The sequence below is a fragment of the Phyllostomus discolor genome, chromosome 7, assembly GCF_004126475.2.
Source record: "Phyllostomus discolor isolate MPI-MPIP mPhyDis1 chromosome 7, mPhyDis1.pri.v3, whole genome shotgun sequence".
NCBI classification, from domain to species: Eukaryota; Metazoa; Chordata; class Mammalia; order Chiroptera; family Phyllostomidae; genus Phyllostomus; species Phyllostomus discolor.
Genome location: NC_040909.2, coordinates 38,082,318 through 38,109,106, shown reverse-complemented (window position 1 = coordinate 38,109,106; position 26,789 = coordinate 38,082,318). Strand labels below are relative to the sequence as shown.

Here is a 26,789-nt window from a genome sequence, read left to right as displayed (position 1 = left end):
CTCAAATGTACTGCCTCTAATTGCTAGTGGTGTCCCATGCAATAACTTTCACCTCTTCAGATGAAGGGCAGGGACCATGTCTTCCCTCCTTTTACAGTTTCCACGACACTAAGTACAGCTGTGCCACATGCAAGAAAGTGAAAAGTATTTGGGGCATCAAGGTCCAAGAGAGAGCTGGAGAGACCCATGTAAATGGCTAAGCAAGGTTTCAAGACCTAACTCCCACAGAGAAATGAAAAGATCGTGTAAGGAGCCTATAGAGCATAAAAAAGAGGACCACAGGCCCAGCACCACTTTCACTCCACACTTGCCACCTGCATCCTCTGTCCCAGGGCAGGAACGGGACAGAGGAGGGGAGGCGCACGCCAGGCTACGATGACCCATCTGAGTGCCCTCTGCAAGTCAGAATGGAAGCCCGGAGACGGTAGTGTTACTTGGTGGCTAAGAGCTTGGGCTGTGTGACCTCGAGCCTGGCACTCGATCTGTGTAACATTCTCATGGGCCCCGTGCGGACACTAGTCCCCCCACCCAGGACCATGAGGATTAATTGAGCAGACTCATGTAAAGCGTTGGCACAATGCCTAGCACAGGGTTAAGTGTTCAATGAATGTTAAGCAGAAAAAAGGTAATTACTTGAAGTACTTGGAGAAGGCTGCACAATAGAAGTGTCAGAAACTGGTCCAGAAATAGAAGTTGACTAGTGAACTAGAATAGACTAGTGAACAAGGAACGGAAGAGCATTCCAGGCGATGGGAATGACATTGGTTCAGGCTGGAGGCTTCAAATAGCCTGGCAAGTTTGGGGTATTGCGAGTAACCAGATGATGCTACAGGTTAGTGTGGATGGGGGAGGGCCCTGTGGAAGGGGTGGGCGGGGCCAGCTGAGAAAAGCTGTGTAAAATGCCAAGTCTGGACTTCATCTCGTAGGCAATAGGAACCCATCCGAGCACTGCAAGCAAAGGAGGCATCTGTCTTTTCAGGTGCTCCTCCCAGGGGCTGGTGGTGTGGGGGCAGCATGCGGTGGGAAGGAGTGTGCGAGATGTTCAGTTCTGGAGGTATTAGCCAAGGAGTGGAGCTGCATGCATGGCACCCTGATTTCTGCCTGAAGTAAAAAAAGGGATTTTTAGTCCTAGGTGTACCTGGAAGAGTTCTTAAAAGACACAGACACAGCAAACTGCCAGGGGGACACAGTGGGGCACAAGCAGATCAGGGGCAAGAAGGGGAAAAATTCTGAATAGTCACTGGAAAACCCAAGTGCACTTGACAGGAGCAAAGTTGATGGGGAAACCTGGATATAGGTTTAAAAGAAAAGGGCATACTTCTGTGCTTTTCTTGGCACTGACCCGGGGAATACGACTTTGGGTACAAATCATATAGATGTACAAAAACCAAATGAAACAGAGCTCCCTCCAGTTATCTGGTCCTGGCTTTGCTATTTTCTCTGGTTTCTGGCTCTCTCTGGTTTTAATCAGAAATGCTTTGACAAGGACAGCGAGCGGTCCAGAAGGAACTGCATGACTGCAACCTGTGAGCGAGCGGGCTCCAGGCCAGCACGGGCATGAGAGCGAGCCCTCACTCGATGCAGGAAAGGAGTGGAGATGGGACCAGGAAAATTAATAGATACCGTTCCCTCCACTGTCCAGTGCATAAACAGTTCTGGACAGATGCTGGGATTCTTTAGCAGATGAGAAGGAAGGCAGAGCTCCAGAGAGAAGTGGATCTGCGAGTGAGCAGTCAGGCCAGCAGCACACGTGATCAAGCTCAACCTAACTCCTGCAGTCCAGGTCCGATTTACATGCGAGGCGGGACTGCAGAGTCACCCTCATCCTGGGGCGGAGTTCCCTGGCAAACCACCTGCACCAACCACCAAGGAGATTTACCGTGGCACCACAGGCCCTTATGAAGACAGCTCTCCTGGGAAGACCCATTAAGAAACATAAAAATGACCACCCCTTTGACCCAGTGATCTCATTTCTGAAACTGATGCCCCAGGGGACAGTTGAAATGGGAGGGAGGATACTTGGATAAATATCAATGTTGGTTAAATGAAACATAAAGATGCTTATAGCCACTTCATTCCTAATTGTGAAATAATGCAACCAGTCAACCACTGATCAAGTGTTTGACAATGTATATTAATTTGATGAAATATTAGACAGCAATTAAAAATAACTGAGCTCTTAAATGTGATGGGAAAATACAATAAAATATTTAAAAAATACAAACAACTGAGCTCAGTTTAGAAATAATATATGAAAGGAAACCCCCCCAAACGGCATGTTTCCATTGATTACACATATCATAGAAAACCTGTGTAGATCATAATTGGAAGCGGAGCTATAAAGCCTTATGTCTTTAAGGTAAAGATCACTGTAGAAAGAAGACGGTAAAACACGGGGCCCCTGCGAAGACAGCAGCACTGTTCTCAGACACACGTGCGACCTAGGAGACTGAGGCTGGGAGAAGGGCCCTTTCTCGTGTCCTCTGGTTTTCATAAGCAACCTCAACGGCCTTCACAGTCCGTGTGGAGGGGAACCTGCACGGGAATCCCCCACCAAGGGGCAGGGTGAGGGAGAACCAAGTCTAAAGCTACCCCCCTGCTCAAGTTCAGGGAAGCTTATTTTGATAATGATCAAATACAAATAAACATTACCCCAGGGAAAATGTTTAAAACCAGGCAAAACTGCAACCAGGCAGTTAGGGAGAGTTTGGGAGAAAGTGGCAGGTATAAATGTAGCAGAGAAAGAAGCTGTTTAAATTGAGGATGAAACAGATTATGAACCACCCCTATTACCGGACAAACACATTTCTGGCATGAATGTATGAATGCAGCCTAGGACTGATTAAGAAACACAGTAACAGAAGATCAATACCAGATCTGGGTGACGGGTTTTCACTGAAAACTACCTTGCTCATTTGATTACTTTGATTTTCCAGTTTTCCTAGATCTACAGCCATTACACAGTTCGCTCCCCTCCCCTGCCCTGCCCCTCACACACACACACGGTAAATATTAGCTGAGGTGTACCCAACCTTTACAACAAAATGCCTCACCAACCAGTTTGCAAGAGCAGGTGGGGAGGACCAAGGGTTTCATTTTTGCTCACGGTTTTCAGCAGACAACAAATTCTTTCCAATGATCATCACTTGCCTTAGCCGTATAGTTCGTTTTTGGACAGGAACTGCTTGATGTATAACTGACTTAGTTCAATTTACTGACTGGAAACAACTAAACATACACGGAGTGGCTACTATGTGTTGTATTAACTGCAAAAACCAGTACTCATCTGTTCCACATTCTAAATTCTACTGCCTCATCTGTATGTCACAAGGTCACCATATTTTGCCGTGTATAATGCACTCCCAGGTACAATGCGCACCCATGTTTTGGTGTGAATTACACATGGGATTATTACACCCATGGTGTGTAATCACCATATCCATGTATAATGCATACCCTTAGTTTTCCCTCAAAAATTCGGGCAAAAATGTACACATTATACACGGCAAAATGCAGGGTAGCTGAAACCACCCACAGGCTGCATTATGGCTTTAAGAAATAAATTATACACAAGTCTTTGGCAAATGTATAGCTAAACATAGCAGGAATCTCATGTATATGGATTTAAAGTTTCTCCTTTGGGATTTCTGCAAGCAAACAGAATGATTTATTTAGTCAATTCAAACGAACTGTATCAAAACACACAAAGGCCTGAAGATTAAAATGAAAATAAATATTTCAAAGCAATTTGTGATTCAAAACATTTCATTTAGATCTACAAAGACATGACTAAGGTGTGGTCGTATTTTCTGACAAGAGGTTTTACCACTACTTGCTCCCAAGATAAAACGCAATCATGAGAATATCTTAACTGTTGCATGTACACCTGGAAGAAACCGTCAGCCCTGGAGTTACCAGCGGGAGGGCCACGTGCCGTCAGACCCCAAAGCGAGTGAGAATGAATCACAGGAGTCAGGCTGTGCAGTACAGCAGCACTGGACCATGGGTCTGAGCACCTGGAATGTGGCTGGTGTGACCAAGAAACTGAATTTTCATTTTATTAAATTTAAAACCTGACACTTGGATTCCCCTATTGGCAAGCTTTTCAAAAATGGTTAAGTATGTTTGGAACAACTTAGGTATATGAATCTACTCTCTCCATTGTATATTTTGTGAAATCTAAATATAGAGCAAGTATTCCTGATGAGAAATTTTATAAGTAGATATACAGTGGATATTGAAGACTTAGTATGAAAAGAAATGTAGAATATCTCAGTAATATTTTTGCACACTAAATATTGAAATAAAAGTTTATGATAAAATTAATTTCACTTTTAATATGGTTCCTAGAAAATTGAAAATGACACGAAAGGCTTCAGGATGTTTCTGTTGGGCAGAGTGTGGGTCTCAGGTCTAGACCTCTAATGCCATCTGCTGGTTGCACCCTTTCAGATCAGGTGGGTGAGAAAGTTAAAACCAAGTTAACATTTGAAGGCAATGTTAACAGCTGGGCTCACAAAACACTAAACCATCTGCTGTTAAAAGGGAATTGGAAATTGGTTAAAAGTCTTTGAAATCCTACAGAAAATCTCACTCATAGTTATTAGTTGACCATGACCATGAGCCAGGATGCACAGACTGCCCATGTCTACCCAAGGTGCTCCGAGCAACAGAAGTTATTTGATGGCCTCTGCCATGACCACTGGCACCCATACTCACGGGCTTACTGCTGACTAGGCTCCTGCCCCTTCTCCACAGTTTGCCTCGAGTCCTTCTGTTCTACCTTATGTAAATACGTCCTTTCTCATGTGTCTTCCTTCTTCCTTGTTGTTCTTATGATTCTAGGATAGCTAATATTTTTTTATATCCCAATTTTTCTTTTTGTCTCCTCTTCCTTTGTCCAGTTGGTTTTGTAGCTTTAGATCTCAGATTTAGTGTCTTTGATCCACTTGGAGGTCTTGAATATGGCATGAGGTATGCGTCCAAATTCAATATTTTGCTGGGGATGGTTAGTTGTCCCAGAATCATCTGTTGAAAACACTATTCTTCCCCATTGGAGAGTTTTGGCACCAGTGTCAAAAATCAATTGGCTGTAAGTATATGGGTTTATTTCTGGACTCTCAAAATTCTATTCCATTGATCTACATGTTTATCCTTGCCAGTACCACTGTGTTGATCCCTGTAGCTTTGTGGCAAGTCTTAAAATCAGGAACTGTGAATCCTCCAACTTTGTTCTTTTTCAAGATTGTTTTGCATAGTCTGAGTCCCTTGAAATTCCATATAAATTTTTTTTGGATCAGCTGGTCAATTTCTATGAAAAAAAGCAGCCAGGTCAGTTGGTTTTAATGTGTATTTGTTAAGAGGTATTTCCCTAATTAGGCTGCAGAATGACCATTAATAGCTCTGTCAACTTTGCCCAATATGAAGTTTAGAGGTTAAAGTTCTGGGGAATTTGGGGTTTTTTGTCTAATACTCCTTGAAATTGAAGCAACAAAACTGACAGCAGGTGTTGGAGAGTCTGGAGCAAACCTGAGCCTAAGCTGTACTGAAGTCCTAGGTCTGCCATTTAGATGCCACTGGACTTTGAACAAGTCATTGAACCTCTCTGCATTCCAATTTGCATTCTGTGAGAATGAGGGTACTTACACCAACACCACTGTCCTTTGGGAGCAGAAAACACATGCAGCACAAAGCCCAGGGGAGGATCTGCTCTAGCACATCTTACAGGACTCACTGGCCTGAGAGGCAGCCATAGGAGCCTTGGGGGCCTGATGGCCAACTCCTACTGCTTGTTGGCAGCTATGAAGACAGCACTGAGGTGTAGCAGGCACAGGACAGGGATGGTACCCAGGCACAGGTAGTCCTTCTGGAGCCCTGCTCACTGACCCATTGATAGGAAAGACGAAGGGATCTACCCGCCCCCCACTGCAGGCCAAGTCTATCCCAGTCAGGCTTCTGAGGTCACATGGCTCCTGAGAATGACAAGGGCCTAGAGTAGGAGTAACAGGAAGGCAAGCAGAGCTGAAAAACTAACCCACACAGCTAAGGGTCTTGCTCTCTGACCAAGTTCAACAGCTTCCACATGTGCCCCAGTCATTCAACACACACTTAGTGCAGGCCCACTGTGCATGGATGATGATAGTCATCACTCAGGATAGGATGACAGCAGAAGTTACTGACTTCAACTTCGACCTTTCTGGATTACAAAGTTCTCCTCCCTGATCTGTCTTATAGTTACAAACATTACCGTTCAACAGTCTTCCAGCTCCAGGGTCCTCTCGGAACCTAGATCACTTTGCCTCCTGCACGGGGTCTCCTCATTTGCCAGTTTGATAGATGCTCTATCACTGATCTGGAAGCTGAATCCTTGAAAAAAGATGCTAGATGCTAGCATTTGCAGAAGGAAAGGAATACAGTCCTTAAATCTGAGTATGTCATGAGAGCAGGTATGAAAAACAGGATTAAAAGCTCCTCGGTGTCAAATATTACATTATATTTCTACTCTATCGCAGCTTACATGTAAATCCAGATGAACAGTCTCCATACCGATTAGAAATAAATGAACAGCCAATTGGCTACAGATTTCCTATGGTATCATTCATTTTGTTCCTTGCTGACAAATCCAAACTGTATCTTCTAAGGAAAGGACAGGAAAAGAAAGTTACAATTCACTCCCTAAAGGTAAGTCATTTTCTCCACTCTCGGGTAGGAAGACACCATCAACAGTATGGACCCAAGTCAGAATGTTTTTTAAGTTCATGTCACTTGTTTATAATACGATATCATATCGTCCAGAGTTTCAAAAGTGACCGTGGGGGCTTGCGGTGGGCTGCTGGGGGCAGGAATGGATGATGCATTTGAACAGCTGGGGCCACGGCTCTGGCCAGGGTGCTGCTCCGCGTCACTCTGTGCAGGCGCAGGTCTGCTCCACGTCTGGCTACTGGAAGGACCAGTTCTCTTCTGACCCACAAAGTAATCTGATGGTGGGGCAAACTCAGGGTCTCTCTCGGCCCGGAGGTCTGACTGCCTCTTCGACCAGTACCCAAAGGAAAAGTCTAGTAAAAATAAAAAAGAGAATTATTAGAACTGACTGTTGAATCAGATGAATTTTTATTGTTATTACTTTTTAATTATTATATGTATTTCTTAAAAACCACCTCAAATTCTCTGGAAAACAAGGACAGCAATAACGCAACTATAATACGAGGCATATGTAATGTCTGCAAAAGCACATGGAATTAGGTTAAGGGAGTGACTACTTCCTGAAGGGCAAAGATTTAAGAAAGGCTCTGTGGAGAAGTCTGACAGGCTCTGGAAACACTGACAAAAAAGCTTTAAAATTAAATTTAAGAGCACTGGCTGGTGTGGCTCAGTGGACTGAGCGCCGGCCTAAAACCCAAAGGGTCGTTAGTTTGGTTCCCAATCAGGGCACATGTAAGGGGTGTGCGACAGGCAACCACACATAGATGTTTCTCTCCCTTCCTTTCTCCCTCCCTTCCCCTCCCTAAAATAAATAAATCTTTTAAAAAAATTAAAGCGAGAACTATAGAAAAATTAAACACTCAAATTGTTTGCCTGACATGATGCTATAGGCACTTCCCAGCAAACACAAATGCTGCCCTGTGAGTTCGGATGACACAGTGCAGCCTGTCCGAATCTAAGTGGGTATTTCAGCTCCATTTTTAAGAGCCGCACTCACCAAAGGCACTCACCAATTCGTTTACCTTTTACTTTAGTCTTCCATCTCATCAGCTCAGACAGCATGAGCTAATGTAGTACTGACACAATCTCTTTCAAAAAGGAATAAAACACAGTTGTATTCCGAAGAGAAGCTGCTGTGGGCACCACAGGGTATTTACAGAAAAACTTTACAGAAAATTCCGCATACCCCAATGAAACCACACATGGGTTCAGGTTAGTACACTGGCATGCAGACGGTTTTGAATGAACATAGCAGAGACTGCTAAAAACACAGAATTTATTAAAATATCAAACCTTCATAAGATGTTAAAAGCAATCCCTGAGAAATGGCATTCCATGGCTGCAAAACCACAAGGCAACATGAATTTCGGAAAACTTCCCCAAGCACTTTAAAAAAAAAACACCCCAAAACACCTCATCCTTCCACATGATGCCTTGTGGACCACGGTCTTTTGTAATCGCCCTTGCTAGTGCTCCTGCTTATGAACAGCTCTGTCTGGGCATCAAGAAGAGACAAGTACGAGGGTCTGGAGAATTCCTTAAGCTTCAAATGACCACAAAGACTCATCAGAATCACACTTGGATCAGGAGAACCAGAAAAATCCCCTGTGTAACAGGCCCACTACTGAACAGATTTTACACCTGGGAGCCTACCCCCCTTACCTTTCCCTCGGTCCCACTCCCGGATATGCGGCACTCCGGGCCTGGTGTCCTTCCGCTCCTGAACGATGACTTCTACTTTGCTGCTCTGGGCAGCAATGTGTGGAGTCGGCACAGCCTCTGGTTCTGGTGGTAAGGGCCCAATAACATCTCCATCTGTTTTTTTTTTGCAAGGGAGTAAGACTTCATTACAATAAAGCTTAAAGCTATTTAATTTTTTTTAAAAACAGAACATACCGATCCTGACAATAGAAGTAAAACCCAGCATTTATTGAGCCCCTATCATGTCCCAGGCAGTGGGCTAAGAACTTTGTACACAATAGTTCATTTAACTCTGTAACAACCCTAATAAAGTGAGCACTGGTATTTCCATTTTATCCCCACTTTGTAAATGAGAAAAATTAAGCTCAGAAATGCTCCACAGGTCAAAAGTGGTAAGAACCAGGACTCAAACCCAGGCTGCATAGCATTCAAAGTTTCTGCATCCCCAGACCAACAATCCAAGGACCAGAAATCCCCCAGCAATTCAACTGAAGTAAGGGTCTCAGACAAAGCCAGGGGACTCGGGGTGATGAAGAGCTGAAGCCTGGTGACAGGCTGTTGGCTATTCAACTTTGGCTATATTTTAAAGGAAAATGGTCTTTCCTTTAAAACCATTGTAGTGACACTGTAGTGACACTCCACAACCTGTGGAAATCACAGATGTTCAGGAGTAGAGCAAAAATAAACAATATGCAGAGCTTAACATGTTCCAGGGAGACAAGTTATATGAAACTAGAAGTTAAATGAATGATTTTCCTATTCAAAAATGTTTCTGGTCTCCTTTCAAAGCTAACTTAAACTTGTGTTCAGAGTTAGAAAATGGCCCACACTTAAGCACAAGGGTTCTGTGAGGGCTGGAGATGCTTCTATAGCCCCTACAACCTACACTCCCCTTCCTCCCTCAGGGGCCAGAATGCCCCAAGTTTTAGCTGGAAACAAGGCATCTCCCTGGACAGAGAGGCAAAGGCCAGTCCGCAGCCTCCCTGCATTTTGGCCGTTGGGATGTAAATGCACAGGCTGTGTGTGACTTCAGACTCACATTCTCAAAAGGAAGCTGGGTCCCCTACCCTCTTTCCTCTTTCCTCCAGGCTGCAAAATGAACAGGAGCTGGGGAGCAAGCTTTCACTGTGCAGGTGAGAGCAACCCTCTAGGGCACCGGTGGCAAACACAAGGCCCGAGGGCTGAATCTGGCCCTCCACCTTGTTTTATTTGCCCGGCAACTTGTTTCTACGCAGCAGCAGCACCGAACTCCTTGCCTCTAGTTAAGGAACAGTTACATTTATACAGTCCTAAAATTACAGTTGGCCCTTTGAAGGCAACCGTGAGGCTGATGTGGCCCCTGGTGAAAATGAGTTTGACACCCCTGCTCTAGGGAATGGCAGAAACAGCAAGACAGGAGGAAGCTGAAGACTGGGTGGTCCTCTGGGGCAGAGCCGGGACACCCACAACCTCTGAAATGTTGAAAGAGAGCAGCAGACTTCCCTCTTGTTCGAGGCCTTCTGTGAAGGGGTCTCCCTGTCATAGCAATTTAGCCCAGACCAGCAAAACTCACACAGTAAACTAGTTTGAACACAATACTCAACAGTGTTTCCAAGTGTTTCAACAGTCATTCCGTCAACTCATACTCTCACCTGTAAATTTTTCATTTTATTATCTGACTTTGTAAGTATATGTCTTCTTTAAAATAAATTAACATATAATAATTAACAAAAATTGTACTCACAGCAAGAAAAAAGTTGTGTACGCATGTACACAACTGCACTAAGTCTGAGTTACTATGAAGAGACCCAATGTACTGTCAGTTTCCTCATCTATGACCTAAAACTATCCCCTGGGGGTCGTTCCATGTCACTCGGGTCATCCAAACTGCTCCTGGCAACACCTTGAAGGTGCTTTCTTAGAGAACAGAACCAAACGGTTAATTTCAGATTGCCAGCATTATTTCTGAGACATCAGGGGAACTAAAATTTTTCTCTTTGAAGTTTATGAACACGAGCCATAACACACCTTTATTTCCTTCCTCTGATCCATCATCTTTTGATTTTTTCATCTTTTTTTGTCGGAGTTTAGCAAGTCTTGCTTCTAACATAGCTTTTCGCTTTTCTTTTATGTTTTCTCGTTTTGTTCTCTGGTCGGTTGTCTGAAGAGAACAGAGAATTCGAAAATTATTGGCTTTAAGGCAAATTCATATTTCTGTTTAAAAGGATGAAATAATTAATTGTATTGTAAAAATAGACTGATTGATGTTCATGCCACCTCTGAGGAGCTACCCTTGAGATCTTCAAAACAAGACTCAGAGAGCACTCTTACACAAGCCCTCTGACGTTCTGTGAAGCTGAGTAAGTGTTTGCAGAGCATCCTGGAAGGTTTAACGTTCAAAAAAACCCCAACCAATTCTGTTCTACTTTTTAATCCCATAAGAACTTTCTATTTTCTTACTCAGGCCACTTCGTAAGTATATTTGAAAACAAATTCAAAGTTATACAGGTTACTTCTGAACAGCTATTATCTTATAGTTTAAAACACCAAAATAATATGGTTATTACCATTATGAAAACTGTAATTGCATTCTAAATATCAATTTAAATTTCTAATTAATTTTCTAAATTTTTTTGCCACATGGTCCAACAAAACCAACTGCTCAAATTGCTCTTGACATCAACTCTGAATTTAATGTGTACCTGTTCACGCAGCATCTCTAAAGTTTTCATTTGCTTGTTTCTTAACTCTTTATCTCGGGCAAAGGCAAAATATCCAACACCAAGTTGCCGGGCCTCTGAAAGAAGTCAAAATTATATGAATTACAGATTTCCCTGGTTACTAAATGATAACTACAAGAAATTTGGCCAATAATAAAAATATACAGTATTATTTGGCACAAGTTTTTAAAAAGGGGGAAAAAAGGCAGATAAGCAAAAAAACAAGTTAGGAAGTTTCATCCTGTTTGCCAAACGATAAACATAACAGAAACTCATTCGTTTTCAGTCACGGCTGTCTCCGCTCCTCTCGGGGAACACACTCGTGGACTAACAGACCCTCTGTTAGGAAGACATTCCCAATATGGGTATTGTTTAGGCTATGAAGTGAACAAAGGGGACAGTTTCAATTTCCAAAGCAGAATCTTTTATTTCTACCTCAGAACTACTGCTTTATGAATGAATGCTTCCCTTTATGCTTGCCATCAGTTCAAGATAAAACATGATTTAAAAGCTGCAAGATGATCATACCATTTTCACGAATATCTTCATAATGTATGGGCCCCATTGGCCTTTTCAGGGCCTCCCGTTCTTCTTCCTCCCATTGCTGGCGCTGAAGTTCTTTTCTCATATCTTCAGATAGCAAGGTTTTTTCATTAGCAGGACTAACAAAACTAGTAGGAGAAAAAAGCAAAAACTATCTTTAGATAAGAGCTATGAGACAGCAAGTTGGATCATGAATAAGTAACTCTAACTGATAAAGAGGACAGTTCCTTACAGAGGTTTCCACCCCACCATACCACTGGGAAAAAGTAAAAAATATTTTCACCTTTCTTAGGTCAAGCAGCCAACTTGTTACATAAGCATAATGGAATCTTGTCTGCACTCAAGACAGACAACTTTCCTACCCACCCTGGTCCTCAGCTGAAGGGAGGGAGGGCGCCCAGGCAGGGCGGAGGGAGTACAGGCCTCCTCTGGCTGGTCTCCCGTGCAGGGCTGAGGAGGCTGCTAAGGCTGTGGCCTGGCCAGCGCCTTGTGCTCTACCGGCCAGCTTAGGGATTCTGCAGGTCATCCTTTGTGCCAAGCCTAGGCCCACCCGAACCTGCAGGTCTTGGGAAAGGTGGAACTCTTCCCAACATTTTCTACACAAAAGCTGGTCTTGGTGCAAGGAATTTTATTCCCTGGGATGTTTTAGCAAGTCACCTCTTAGATGTCTTAGGCCCCACAGGAAAAATATCTAGCTATAAGGCCCTTACTTCCAAATGCAAAGACGTATAACAAAAAAGTTAGTAAGCTAACTGCCTCCCTGCCCCCATTTGTTGTGGGATAATCAAATGTATATTCTTAAACACCTTTCTCCACAGAGGTTTGCTGGTTGGTTTGGTATAGCTTATTTGTTATTCTGCAATTAGAAATCCTTTGAAGTACAGGCATACCTTGCTTTATCATGTTCTGCTTTACTGTACTTTGCAGATACCGTGGTTTTTACAAATTAAAGGTTTGTGGCAATCAAGCACCAAATAAGTTTATTGATGTCATTTTTCCAACAGACTTAGACGACAGCTGACATTTTTAGCAATAAAGTATTTTTGATTACTGCTTTTCTTTTTAGACAAAAAAGTCTAATTAGAGAAAAATGAAGGTATGTACACAGTATTTTTAAATTAATGTATGTACACTGCTTTTCTTTTAGACATGATGCTATTATACACTTACTAGAGTACAGCAGAGTGTAAACATAACTTTTACATGCAATGGGAAACCAAAAACTTTGTGTAACTTGCTTTATTGAGATACTTGCTGTATTGTGGTGGCCTGGAACTGAACCCGCAATACCTCCATGGCACGCCTGTAAACAGACGTAGCTCCATCTCATTCATTCTAGTAGCTACATGATCTGGATCATCCATTCAGGTTCCTCCCTGAGTGTGGATTATGTGTGTATGTGTATGCTAAGTATGAATAAGTGCTTCAGCAAATATTAATTTCTTATCAATTAAAAAAGGTCTCCTTCTTGGAGCACCAAACATAATTAACTCAAGACAACCTTGCCCACAAAACTATCCTGTGTCTGCATTTCAGTCCTGGACAAAGCTTTGCATATAACACACTTACAGCCTCCCCTGAAGATTTTTATCCATCTCCAGCAGATGTGGCAAATCCTTTTTCATGCAGCGCCGGGATCGCCCTAAAGAATCCACATAATCCACCCTGAAATAAAAGTGGAAAGATGTGAAGGCTCTCTACATGACCTGTGGTTCCCTAAGCTAGGAAGTCAGTGCACAGTAAAAAATTAATGTAGTCCTCACACCCAAGAACACTCCTCAACCTGAGAGACCACTAACACTGACAAGAACGTGCTTTTTAAAGTTAAAAGTTGACACACAATAAACACACTGCCCTTTATTAAATCTTAGTTTTAGAAACTGTAGAGAATGATCAATCATGCACGTCTCTGATTTCAAAGATAAATACTCGTACCTATCCTTGCTGCAGCATCTTAGAACCCACTTTAATCAGTTTTGGACAACTCCAAATAGTTTATCAGCATCATAATAACTGTGCTTTGTACCAGACTCTCAATTTTCCTCAGTCTTCCCAAATCCGACACTTTATCCTTTCCTTTGTTTCTTCTAATTGGTACAATTCTTCCCAAAGAATTAGAAATTTATTTCTTAATATAAGTCACAGTATTTGGGGACTCTTTAATTAGGAGGAAGGCAACATCTCATCAGCAGCCCAGTCTGCTATCTTTTACCCTTAGTTCCTCTTTCCTAATCCTTGCCCAAACCAGGCAGTAGTTAGGGAGCCAGGCAGAGCAAAGCAAATGAAATACTCCACTTTTCACAACAGGTAACATGGACAGCTTTCCATTGGAAAATATTTCATTTGCATTATGATGACACAGATTTTTTATTGTTTAAATTATGGGCAGGGAATTTCTCACAGCCTTTAGCAGGGTACTTAAAAACACAGAAAGGGGCCAGTAATACTTGTGGACCAACTCAAGGTCAGACTCCCATGTATGTGACTTGGCTTTTGTTAAGATTTCTTTTCTCTCCCACATGCTGATTCCAGTGTCGGCCCACAACTTAAAACAGAATGTATGGGAATCCATTGCTGGAGTCCTAAAGCTGATTACCACAAGAAATAAAACTCCAACTGCAGAAAGCAGCTTATTTTTTTCCCTCCTTTCCTCTTCTTTTTTTAAATGAATGAAGAAAACCATCTAGCCAGATGGTCTAAGTAATTATTTACAGTATTTTTGCAGAAACATTTTCTACCACCTGGAATTTAACTACTGAAAGGATTTTACAAGCAGTTACAATTCTGGAGCCTAATTTAACAACACAAAAGAAGTGTCAGAACTGCTTGCAGTGTGTCTTCCTTCACCATATGGTGGCACGTGACACCTTCAATTGCCCTCCAAACTCTTCAAATCACTGACAAATTGCTTGTAATCCTACAGGTATTAATAAGAAAACAAAAGACACTAAACCTTTCAAAGGAGTTGAGGTTTCAGCTGTGAAAAGCAATTACAGGCTATTCTGCTTCTGAAAAAGGCCCCCCAAACAGATCCCATCAAAAGAGAAGTGGCAAGACAACTGCTCTCTGTAATCAGCAGTCACTGAACAAGCCCTCAGGGAAACAGTCAATCAGGGTACCAGCACCCTGAGAGTCTCACGCAGGAGAGCTTCGTCAGGTCATCTCCAAAGAGCCCTGGGGGAAGCTAAGGCGCGTGCCCATGAAAAGCTTAACTAACAACAGCATGCAGGATGTTAAAAGTACCAAAAGTTTGCCTCAAATCTTTCTCTGTTCATGAGGCCAATCTTATGTCAGTAATAAAGAAGAGGTAAGAGCCAAAAGAGTGGGACACAGTTAAGTGCTACCACAGCCCAGACGAGGGAGAATCCCTCAGAGTGAAGACGCGCTGACAGGAGAGGCTGCAATGCAGGTGCTTCCCTCCTGGTTGCATATAGCAAGCATGCAGCCAGATAACCCACCCCAATGTGTGAAGAGGCATGGTGTCTGCGCTCCTCAGTAGGGACTGTTGTCTTCAGCTTATAAATGACTCCTGCCCACTGGGCCCAAGGCTGACATAAGTCAACAAACACCGCAAACAACCTCAAGCAGTTCCTGACAAAGAAGCCATGATGAGGAGGGTGTCTGAGCCCTGCGGAGAAGAGGGTGGCCTCTGCACAGGCAGGAGGCTGGGCAGGCGGAGTTCGTTACTCCCAGGGCATTTTCACAGTATCAGTGCATCTCTACATCATTTTAAGCACTTGTGTACAAGTTTCTAAACCACATCTTACAGAGAGAAAATCATCAGAATGGAATTTGCATTCTGATCTCTTACTGAAACACTGGTCTCTTTATAAGGAAAGTTTGGTTTCCCCATTATTCGCCTAATGTAGGTAAAATTCGGATAATTTCAGTAATAAAGATTTACAAAATATCTACTTGTACTCTGCAGACAGCAGTTTTTTGGATATTCTAAAATACTCTTACTTCCTGAATTACTTCCTAAAGGAAGATTAAGGCAGACGATCACAAGCAGGCACTGCCACCGCTGCTTTCCAACTGAGGGACATGAGGCCCAGTTTGGTGAGGAACTTAACCAGGTCACACTGTCGGGGAAAGGCAGAGCTCGTGCCATCCAGGTTCAAGGTCCATACTGCCTGCATTCCACTGCCAGAAAATGCGACAGCCAGAGTAGGCGACTGGAAGAGATATCAGCACTACCCGGACAAACGACTCTCCGTGAAGTCTGAATGTGGCCGTGGCTAACAGAGGGACATGCTTCTGTCCAGACAATTCATTCACATCAACAAAACAGGCGTCTCAATGCCCCCTGCACAAGAGTTCAATCTTTATTTGTAATTATTTCTTCATTGGAGCTACTGTTTCTCTATCTATAAATCCAAATTGTATTACAGTAGAGTCTCAAAAGAAAAAAAACCCTGAAGATAAAGAGAAATGGTTTGATAACAACCAACAAAATCACTCTTAAAAGGTAAACACAAGCCTGACAATGTTAATATGATTAAATCACATAATATCACCAACCATTCTTCACTGGGGTCCTGGGGAGGAGGTATATCTTTTTCAGAAAGATTGTCGTCGTCATCATCTTCTCTTTCTCCTGCCTTTCTAGAACCTCTGTTGGCACCAAACGCCTCCATTTCTTTGTGTTTGTCTATGATCTTCTGTGTGAAATCCACAAGGTACATATCCTCCACTTCTTCATCTAGGACATAAAAATCAATTGTCAGATTCTTGACACCAAAGAAGAAAACCACACATGGAACTGATATGAAGCAATCACGTTCCCTCAGTGGGTGGCTCCATGCCCCTGGCAATTTGCTAGTTGATGACTCCACCCCCTGCCACACTTACAAAGACAGAGCCACCTCAGGACTTGCAGGGGAAGCTATAAATAGGCCACTGGAAAAACATACCATGCAAAAAATCTTTAAAAAGCCTGAAGTTTTCTGCTGCCTTGTCAATAATACACTGAGTCAGCAATACTCTCTCAGAATGTAATTTTAAGATAAAAAAACCATTTGATTTCAAGAGATTCACACATTCAATTACATAGCACAAAAGTAGAACTGCATTTCTCCTGTTGTCAGACCAGAACAATAGGTCTTGGCTGTTACAGGGAACACACCTCTCTAATCAGGTGAGCTGTGTAACTTAATCCTAATTCTACTGTTGTGGTCTGTACATGTTTTAAGGGTCAGAATATAGGTAAAAAAAAAAAGTCATTTAAACTCTTTTTGATCCAGTGAACACCACTTTCAGACAAGACACGCTGCCGAGATCTGCAGGACATACAGAGATGTGCAAGGTGCTATCTGCCCTCAGCGCTTATGATCTCCTTGAGCTAAACATATACTGAAAAGTTAAAAAGCAATCCATGATTTCATTTGATTCCAGATGTCTGATGTATTCACAAATAATGTTTATGTGAAGTTTCTCTGTGAGGGATTTAAGATACAGTCACTTCAGTCTTTTTGTCTGAGATGGAGCAGATATTAGGTTCCCCATTGCGAGGTGCTGGTGTTACCCCACTGTGCAGCGTAGAATAGCTAAAGCTCCAAATTTGCTCAAACATGTAAGCCCAATGTGCCTATCAGGAGGTGGGCCTGCAGTTCAGATGGGACCAAACCTCTACGTCTAGAGGCATACTGTTGTGCACCTGAATCCTATATTAACAAAATAAGTTTGAATCAAAAGAGAAAAGACATGAAATTTTTTAATAAAGGTTTTCCCACACAATTTTTTTTAAAAGCCACAAAATGGCTCAATCAGGAAAGAGATGCACTTCCCCAGAGCTGAGTTATAAGACCACATAATATAGAGCCCACCTAGTTAATGGCTACCCTGCTGCTTCTTCAGAAAGACAACACCTCTCCTCATGGCCCCTAGCTTTCAGAGTACCTGACGCTTCCATGCTGGGCTCCCCACCAACAGGGTACATGCCCCTGCTGTCTGGGAAGAGAGAGCTTGGCTGGGTGGGCAGCTCACAACTGGGGTCCAGCCTGCGTCTATACTGCTGTCTTGCTGACCCCTTTACCGGCCGCTTAGGCCCAGCCATACATTTGGCCCCCTCCTCCCTCTGCTGATCTCCTCCCACCACTCCCCCCTGCAGAATCCCTTTCTCCAGTTCTCCAAAGCCTTTGAGACCCCTATAGAAGCCTGTCTTCTCCCTAAAGACTTCCATGTGTGCATTCTTTGTAAACTGCTTTATAAATGCTCTTCTATTGTTCTCTAGCTATAGCTTGGGTTTTCTTCCTCTGGGCGGGGGTAGGGGGTGGGTATAAGGAAAGTGGTATCTCTTCTTACTATTAGCATTAAAAAGCAAATCATAGACAAAACAGAAAACAGGGAAACAGAAAACCATAATGCCTCTCAGTTTTTACACAGCTGTAATTGTTCATAACTGTGGCTTATTTAGACCTTGTTTCCTAGCTTTGCTTTGCTCGGCACCACTTCCTCCACTGAGGACCCGCCCCCTCCTGAGAGCAGAGGATCTGGCTTATATTGTACTTGCTTGGCCCCTCAAAGCACCTCACACACACCCGACATCCACTGGGACAAGTGAAAAATTATTGCTAATTTTCTAATTTTCTTGTCTTTGACACAGAAAATAATCAGTTTGATTTTTAAAATGTCTCCTTATTAACAAATAATGAAATATCACAGAGCTGTATGAATTATAGAAAACAAAGCATAAATAATTTTTATTATTTACCTATAAAGTCTCCTTTAGTCATTTTTTCATATAATTTAGCTTTTTCTTCCAATTTCTCCCTTGGAGAAAACAAGAGAAGTGTTAGAAATGTCTTATTAACAGCCACCCCTGAAAAGACTGCTCCACCCTTGGCTCCATTAGTGCTATCTTCCCAAGAGCTCCAGCCTGATGATGAGACAACCCTAACTACAGCTGACCACCCCATCCCAAGGAGACCCCAGACCCAGCCATGCCTGCTTTGCATGCCTGCTTTGCTAAATGTAAGCTCTATGAGAGCATGGCCTATGTTTCCCTTGTTCATGACTATATCCCAGTACCTAAAACAATACCCGAAGCATAGCAAGCACTCAATCAGTTTTTGAAAAATAAATGAACGAATGAAGATTCTAACTTAATTTAAATGCCAAATGCAACTTAAAGACCCCAAAGAGAGAACGATGTCCAAACATAAACATTTCCCATTTCCAAGTAGATCACCAAATTCGATGCTAACTCTTAGCATTAGTCTTTTCGGACAAGGGTTCCTGATCTGAACAAACAGGAACAAAGCTGGAGGCATCATGTTCCTTGATTTCAAACTATATTACAAAGCTATAGTAATCAACACAGCATGGTACTGATATATAAACACACACATAGATCAATGCCACAGAATTGAGAGCACAGAAATAAACCCACACATATACAGTCAAGTAATTTATGACAAAGGAGCCAAGAATACACAATGGGGAAAGGGAAGTCTGTTTAATAAACAGTGTTGGGAAAACTGGACAGCCACACACAAAATAATAAAACTGTAAAACTCTCTAACACCATACACAAAAAACTAACTCAAAATGAATTAAACACTCAAATGTAAGAGCTGAAACCATAAAACTACAAGAAAAATGGTGGTAAGCTCCTTAATATTGGTCTTGGTGATGATTTTTTAGATTTGACACCAAAAGCAAAAGTAAACAAGAGGGACTACATAGAACCAAAAGGCTTCTGCACAGCAAAGGGAACCATACACAAATTGAAAAGACAACCGATTGAGTGGGAGAAGATATTTGCAAATAGTATATCTGATAAGCAGTCGATATCCAAAATATATAAAGAACTCATACAACTTATTAGCAAAAAACAAAAAACAAAAAAACACCAAATAACCCAACTGAAAGATTGCCAAAGATTTGCAACAACATGGATGGATTTTGAGAATATCATGCTAAGTGAAGTAAGTCAGAGAGAAAAAAATCAAGAACCATATTTCACTTATAAGTGGGATATAAAGCTGAAAGCAATGAATGAACAAAAAAAACAACAAAAACTCATAGACACAGACAACAGTAGCAGAGGAAAGAGGATGAAGGGGTAGTAAAGTGTAAAGAGGGTCAAATTTAAGGTCACAAAAGAAGCTTGACTTTGGGTGGGGGGCGCACGATGTAATATACATATGATGTATCAAAGAACAATACACTTATAGCTTATACATAATTTCATTAACCAATGTCACCCCAATAAATTTAATTTTTTAAAAAATGACAGAAGATCTGAATAGACGTTTTTACAAAGAAGATATATAATGGCCCCTAAGTACCTGAAAAGGTGCTCAACATCACTAATCATCACAGAAATGCAAATCAAAACCACAATGAGATACTGCCTCACACCTGTTAAAATGTCTTATCAAAAAGACAAGAAATAACAAGTGATGGAGAGGATATGGAGAAAAGGGACCCCTTGTACGCTGTTGGTGGGAATGCAGACTGGTGCACTAAGGAACACAGCATGGAGGTTCCGCAAAAAATTAAACACAGAACTATCATATGATCCAGCAATTCCACCTCTAAGTATTTACCCAAAGAAAATGAAAACACTAAGTTGAAAAGATGTATGTACCCCTACGTTTAATGCGGCATTGTTTACAATACAGCCACGCCACGGAAGCAGTCTAGGTGCCCACTGATGGATGAGCGGATGGAGAAAACGTGACACACACACAGTGGGATACTGTGTGGCCACAGAGAAGAAGGATGTCTTTTCCTGTGCAGCAACACGGACGGACCCTGAAGGCACTATGCTAAAGTGAATTGAGTGAGAGAGAAAAAGACAAATACTGTATGATATCACTCATAGGTAGACTGTAAAACAAAAACAAAATGAGTTTGTACATACAGATAACACACTGGTGGTTGCCATAAGCAGGGGGTGAGGGTGGGAGAAATAGGTGAAAAGGCTCAAAAGTTACAAACTTTCAGTTACGAGATAATTAAGCCCAGGATGTAATGTGCAATATGGTGATTATAGCTAATAATACTGTATTGCATATTTGAAAACTGTTTAAAAAGTAAATCTTTTTTTTAAAGATTTTATCCATTTTATTTTTAAAGAGGGAAGGGAGGGAGGTAGAGAGAGAGAGAGAAACATCAATGTGCAGTTGCTGGGGGTCATGGCCTGCAACCCAGGCATGTACCCTAACTGGAAATAGAACCTGCGACACTTTGGTTCGCAGCCCGAGCTCAATCCACTGAGCTACGCCAGCCAGGGCTTAAAAAGTAAATCTTAAAAGTTCTCATCAAGAGAAAAAAAACTGTACCTATATAAGGTAATGGATGCTAACCAGACTTACTGTGATCATTTTGCAATATATACAAATATTGAATCATTATGTTGTATACCTAAAACCAATGTTACATGTCAACTATTTCTCAATAAAAATTTTATATATAATTTTTAAAAATATTGCATCCTTCAGCAAAATTAAAATTCTGAGAATATGTCCATAGTGAGAAAGAAGTCTCAAAGTTAACATATCTTGAAGTAAAATTTCATGTCAGTTGGGGACAGGTCAAACACTAAGAAAAACAACCCCCAAAATATGGTAATATTCTGCCTTTTATTTTCAGACCCAAAAGAGGTGAGTAACTCTTGCAACCACTGTTTCCAACTGCAGAGTTTTATCAGGCAGTGGACCCAAAAGCACATGTGGCGCAGTCCTGAGAGACATGAAAACTTGGGTTCCAAGTCCAGGGCGATGCTACAAATAAGGGGAGCACACTTCTTCACAGAGGAATGCCAGCAAATAAATGAAATGAAAAACAATGAAGATGGAACGCTGAAACTAGAAAAATCATCATTTTGAAATCATCAAAGTAGTAAGTGATGAGTGGCATGACTCGTTAGTGAGGTCAGCACCAGTGTGTTGGTGGACGGGATAGTCACACATGTCATGGTTTCCCTCCGTAGACCACTATTAACTACAAATGGGGAAGAGCACTCTTACAGCAGAAAAATCTAGCAGGCCTACCTTAACAAGGGATCAAACTTATTATTACCAATAACAACTGAAACTAACAATATAAACCTCCCAAGGTGATTCAATGGGAAGGACATATTATCACCTACATGGTATTTTTATCAAAAGTAGTTAACATGATTCTTACTAGATTTTGGGAGCCCACAGAAATAAGTGGCCTGGACTCTTGAAAAATATCAATAGCATAACAGACAACAAAAAGGCCAGAGAATTGTTCTAAAGTAAAAGAGACTAAAGTGATACAACAAAACAACTAAATGCGATGAGTAACCGCTGACTGAAGCCCAAAAACAACTTTAAAGGACATAATTGTACCAGGATAAATGGTGAAATTTGAATACAAACCGTATAACAGATAATACTATTTTCTGTGGTTACATAGAAGAATGTTCCTGTTCTTAGAAGATATCTGCCAAAATATGTAAAGTATCATGATGCACAACAGTTACTCTATGCACACACGAGACAGAGGCGGGGTATGTTTATTTGCGAATTTAGGTGAAGAGTATTAGAATGCTCTTTGTACTCTTCTTTCAATTACTCTGTTGATTTGAAGTTTTTCATATTATAAAGTTTGGTACAAAATTTAGTTTCTAAATGCTGATATCATACCACCTAGCCCAGAACCACACTCCCATATACTTCTTAAACACTTGTTGATAATCTTAGTGCCTAAAAGAGGCTCAAAGTGGGACTCTGTCTCAATTTTATTTTTTTAAAGATTTTATTTATTTTATTATTTTTTTAATTTTTAAGTAGACATTCATTTTTATTTATTTTTTTAAATTACTTTATTGTTTTTCAATTACATTTTTCTGCATTTTCTCTCCACCCCTCCTCCCCGCCCTATTTATTTATTTTTAGAGAGAAGGGAAGCGAGGGAGAATGAGAAGGACAGAAACATCAATGTGTGATTGCCTCCCATGTGCCCTCCATTGGGGACCCAGCAGCAACCCAGGCATGTGCCCTGACTAGGAATCGAACCAGCAACCCTTTGGTCCTCAGGCTGGTGCTCAATCCACTGAGCCACAACAGCCAGGGCTGTTTCAACTTTAAACTGAAGTTGAGTCTTATCTTCTTCTAAGATTGCAAATACATCTGCAAATTACATTATTTTTAGAGTATATTTTATATTTACAGAACATTCTGCTAGAAGGATGATAAAAATTTACATTGTAAGCCACAAAGAGTAAAAGGTGAATTTTCATTTCCTGGCTTGGGTAACCGCAGTGGTAACCGCGCTGACCAGAGTCCAACTTTACCTGGCTTTGTCTAACGTTTTCTGTTCCTCTATCTTCTGTTCCGCATCCTTCTCAGCTCGACTTGAAACTCCTGCATTCTGTTTGTTCCAGATACTTGGTTTCTGGAGAATAATGTAAAAAGACAAAACAGAGCCTCCAAATGACTGAAAAGCACCTCTACTTGTACATCAGGAAAAAAAAGACACCATTAGATCTTATGAATCAATGGAGATCACTAGATTTTCTGACGTTCAACTTACGTCCTGCAAATAGTGTGTACATGGCAAAGCTGGAGCTGAAAAGAAAAGCCCTAAGCCATATAAAGAATTTCTTTATACAACTGCATAGGGTTACTGCTTGATCTTTTATCTCCCGAATGATCCAAGACTATAATGCAAATATATATATTACAGATAATTACTAACAGACACCATTATCTGTAAAACTGGAAAACCATTTATATAACTCTTAAAGACTCTGATAATTTTTGCTATATTTCTAGACTATCTGTCTCTGTTTGGATTTATAACACCTATGTAACTAGATAATCTTCCATGTGAATGTAACAAACCACTTAATAACAGAATGTACTTTTTCAAAAAAAGTGCTAAAGAATTAGAACATTAAGATATGCTTTTAAATAATCTTACTAATTTCTATTTTAATACTGAAGACATCTCATGCAGATGTTCAAATACAAGACAGGGATTTTTCCTTAATACTTATATTTAGCAGATACCACAGACATTTTCAAAGACCTAAGTATGATATAATTCCCCACATTTGGAATCAATGGAGAGAATTAGATCTTATTTTTACCTTATTAGTTGTTTTTGGTTTTCCCAAAACTCCAGAATCTTTTAGAAGTTTTTCTTGTTTGAATTCTTCTTGTTTTCGAAAGAGTTCAGCCTTAAGGTCTACCAACTAGAATATAACAAATAAACAAAAACACGTATTCAATTCTATGAATGAATGGATTTCTAAGTTATTGTACAGTGATCCTTTACCTATCACAGGAGTTAAGTTCTAGAGACCCCCACGATAGGTAAAAATCCTCGAAGTAGCAGCATTATATTTATTATTTATATATATATTAAAGCTTTGTAAACCCTTTCCACACTCCTATTAACCTTTCCCACACTCTTACAAACACTTCATATGGTCTTAAACACTTTCTACACTCTTAAACCTATGTAATTTTAACAACATATAAAATTCTATATGGGTACTCACCAGTGAAGTATAGTCGTCCCTCACTATATTGCGGTTCACTTATTGCGGCTTCACTGTAAACCTGAGATACAGTGAAGCCACAATAAGTGGACCGTGATATAACGAGGGACAACTGTAATTCTCAAAGCAACATTCCAAGTTCCTATAAATGGACAAAAATGGATACAAAACTAAATGTTTACATGTACAATCCAGTAAAAAATAAAACTAAGTCATATTCATCCTGTCTCTGTTGGAAATGTATTTCTGCTCTAACTCTACACACTCAGAGGCTTCCTTCTGGGCAAAGGGAAACTGACAGAGCAAAGTCAATGAAGTCTCTATCTTTCAGAATCAAATCCAACAAGCATTGTTAAACACCTGTCTGACTGGCACTGCACTGGCTTTTTCCTATGGTATAATCTAATTTAATCATCACAACTTATTATTTTTCAGAGAAATGTTTTTGTTTAGCAACTATCTGCCTACCCAGTATGTGCCTGGTGTTTAACACTGAAGAATAAGATACAAACATGAATTAGACATACTCCTGTCTCACAAGGAGCCTACAGTCTAATAACAAAAGTAACCTACAATACCAGTAAGGATTAATAAATGCTGTAAGGGTGGTAGAAATAGTATTAAAATTCAGGTAAGAGGGCATTTCCTTCTGTCCAGATTGATGAGAAGCAACTTTGAGCTGAACCTTAAAAGTTAGGCAGATTTCAACAGCTAAAAATAAAGTTGAATGAGTGAATGATAAGAAAGCTTCCTAGTTTGTTTTAATGTGTTTCAGAAACTCTAAGTTTAACTCCATCACAGGGTTCAAGAACAGGAAAGGCCAGGGCAAAGGAAATAGGACAACTGAGTGAATACCCATACCTAGCAAACAGCTACATCAGTCACAGGTTATAATGGCAATTTCCTTTTTAAGAGTCTGACACAGATGCTTATACACATGGGCTTTTGTAAATCATAACTTATAAAGGCCAGTAGCATGGACTGGCTTTTAAGGGAAATCAGAATGACTGACTTCAATGATTTCTACTTTGGAAGAAATTAATTTAAAAGTAGCCTTAGCTTGAATAATGCAAAGGGCAGTTCATCCCAGGACCTAATATTCTAAATTTAATAAAACATTTTAAAACCATTCACCTTTTCTTGTAAGCTTTTTTAATCACATCAATTTTCTACCCACACACTTTCCTATTCTACAACAACTTCTTAATTTTAAAAGGAAGATGCTCAGAAAATTGTCAATTCCCAGATGACATTCCTATTGTGATCACTGCTAATTTTAACCTGTTGGAATAGGACAACTTTAATATTTGTATCTTTTTGGTTCTTAATCCTCAAACATAATAATTAGTACCATTTTTCAGTATTAGATGAGGAAAAAGGGTTCAAATATTGGGATACTTAGATGTTTTCCTTGTACTTCCCCTGTATCCTAATACTCTGCAGTAATTCAAGATTAAATCAAAAGTTAGGCAATTTGCTTTGACATAATGGAAAAGGCAGTCAGACTGAATGAGCCGGCTCTACCATTAAGAATTTTGTGGGTAAGCTGGGGAATGTCGCTTCATCTTTCTGAGCGTCTTTTTTGTTATGTATAAAATGGGGATATTACTAGCACCTACCTCCTAAGTAGTTGGAGTCAAAAAGATAGTGCATATAAAGTGCTGACACAACTAAGAACTCAGAACGGGTTTTCTTCCTAGAAGTAGCTAACTACAAAACAAAACAAAACAACAAAAGCCGCTTACAGCCCGTCAGACCTGACAGCTCCCAGGCACCACATCATCCTATGGGTGCATTAACAATTGTTTAGTTTCCGGTCGGGAAAAATGTCACACTCTGACGTTTCGGATAGCAGAACAAGGAAGGGTAATTTGTACGCAAAGCAAGCACAGGAGGTAATTCCTTCACGATCGATCGTAAGGAAAACCAGGCTAGCAAGGAGGCCCGGACCGGTTGTCACAGAGGGAGGCAGAAAGATTCCGAACCGGCGAAAGACACCAGGTTCAGGTCTGTGTCTGAGGGAGGAAGCCCAGTCCAGGTGCATGTCCAAGGGGAAAAGCCAAGTTCAGGGTCCTGTAGGTAAGAAAGTTGGTCCAAGTTCCCGTCTGAGAAAAGACAAGTCAGGGTTCCCGTTTGAGGGGAAGCCAGGTCTGGGTCCCCGGTTAAGAAACAAGGTAAGCCAAGATTCTTCTCTGGTGGGGGCGGAAAGAACTTGGAGCTCGTAGCGTCATCTATACCCGCACTCACCGAGGAGGCCGTGACGTCCAAAGGCTTTTTCCTGCGGTCCATGGTCAAGCAGGAGTCTCCCGGTCCAAGATAAAACCTTCACAAATCCCCGCAGGCTTCTTTTGCCTGCTTCCGGCGCAACCGGAAGTATCTATTTTGATAGCGACGCTAAGTTTGCGACACTGGTGCCATCTTGAGCGGTACCTGTGCGTTTGCCACCATTTTAAGAAGGTCAGAGTGCCCAAGGTTGAAGGTAGACGCTAAGGCATCTTGGAGAGGGCGGAAGATGGAAATGACTAGCGTCGGCGCCATATTGAGAAGGTCTCATAAAATTTGCAGCCCGTGGATGCCATCTTGAGTGGGTCATTTAGTTGCGTGCAATGCCGCCATCTTGGGGAGGAAAGACTGAACTCAAAGGTCTTCCTAGCGAAAAG

At 41.2% G+C, this 26,789-nt stretch overlaps 1 protein-coding gene across 1 annotated transcript; it reads right to left on the bottom strand.

Moving 5' to 3' along the window:
- Nucleotides 1-2,113: 2,113 nt before the first annotated feature.
- CCDC174 (coiled-coil domain containing 174) lies at nt 2,114-26,504 on the bottom strand. The gene is made up of 11 exons (XM_028518432.2): nt 26,377-26,504; nt 23,716-23,820; nt 22,918-23,018; nt 18,358-18,416; nt 16,167-16,347; nt 13,215-13,310; nt 11,631-11,773; nt 11,085-11,179; nt 10,411-10,543; nt 8,365-8,517; nt 2,114-7,055 (listed from the first exon to the last, which is right to left on the bottom strand). Exons 1-11 carry the CDS (start codon nt 26,416-26,418, stop codon nt 6,757-6,759), a joined length of 1,407 nt encoding a protein of 468 aa, XP_028374233.1. The 5' UTR covers nt 26,419-26,504; the 3' UTR covers nt 2,114-6,756.
- Nucleotides 26,505-26,789: the final 285 nt, after the last annotated feature.

Excerpts from the sequence above, each read along its gene's own strand:
- CCDC174 (XM_028518432.2), bottom strand. The coding sequence starts at position 26,418 with ATGGACCGCAGGAAAAAGCCTTTGGACGTCACGGCCTCCTCG. Across the intron at positions 23,019-23,715 it reads AACCAAAAACAACTAATAAG|AAACCAAGTATCTGGAACAA; the intron begins GTAAAAATAAGA and ends ATTATTCTCCAG. Across the intron at positions 16,348-18,357 it reads GACTAAAGGAGACTTTATAG|ATGAAGAAGTGGAGGATATG; the intron begins GTAAATAATAAA and ends TTTATGTCCTAG.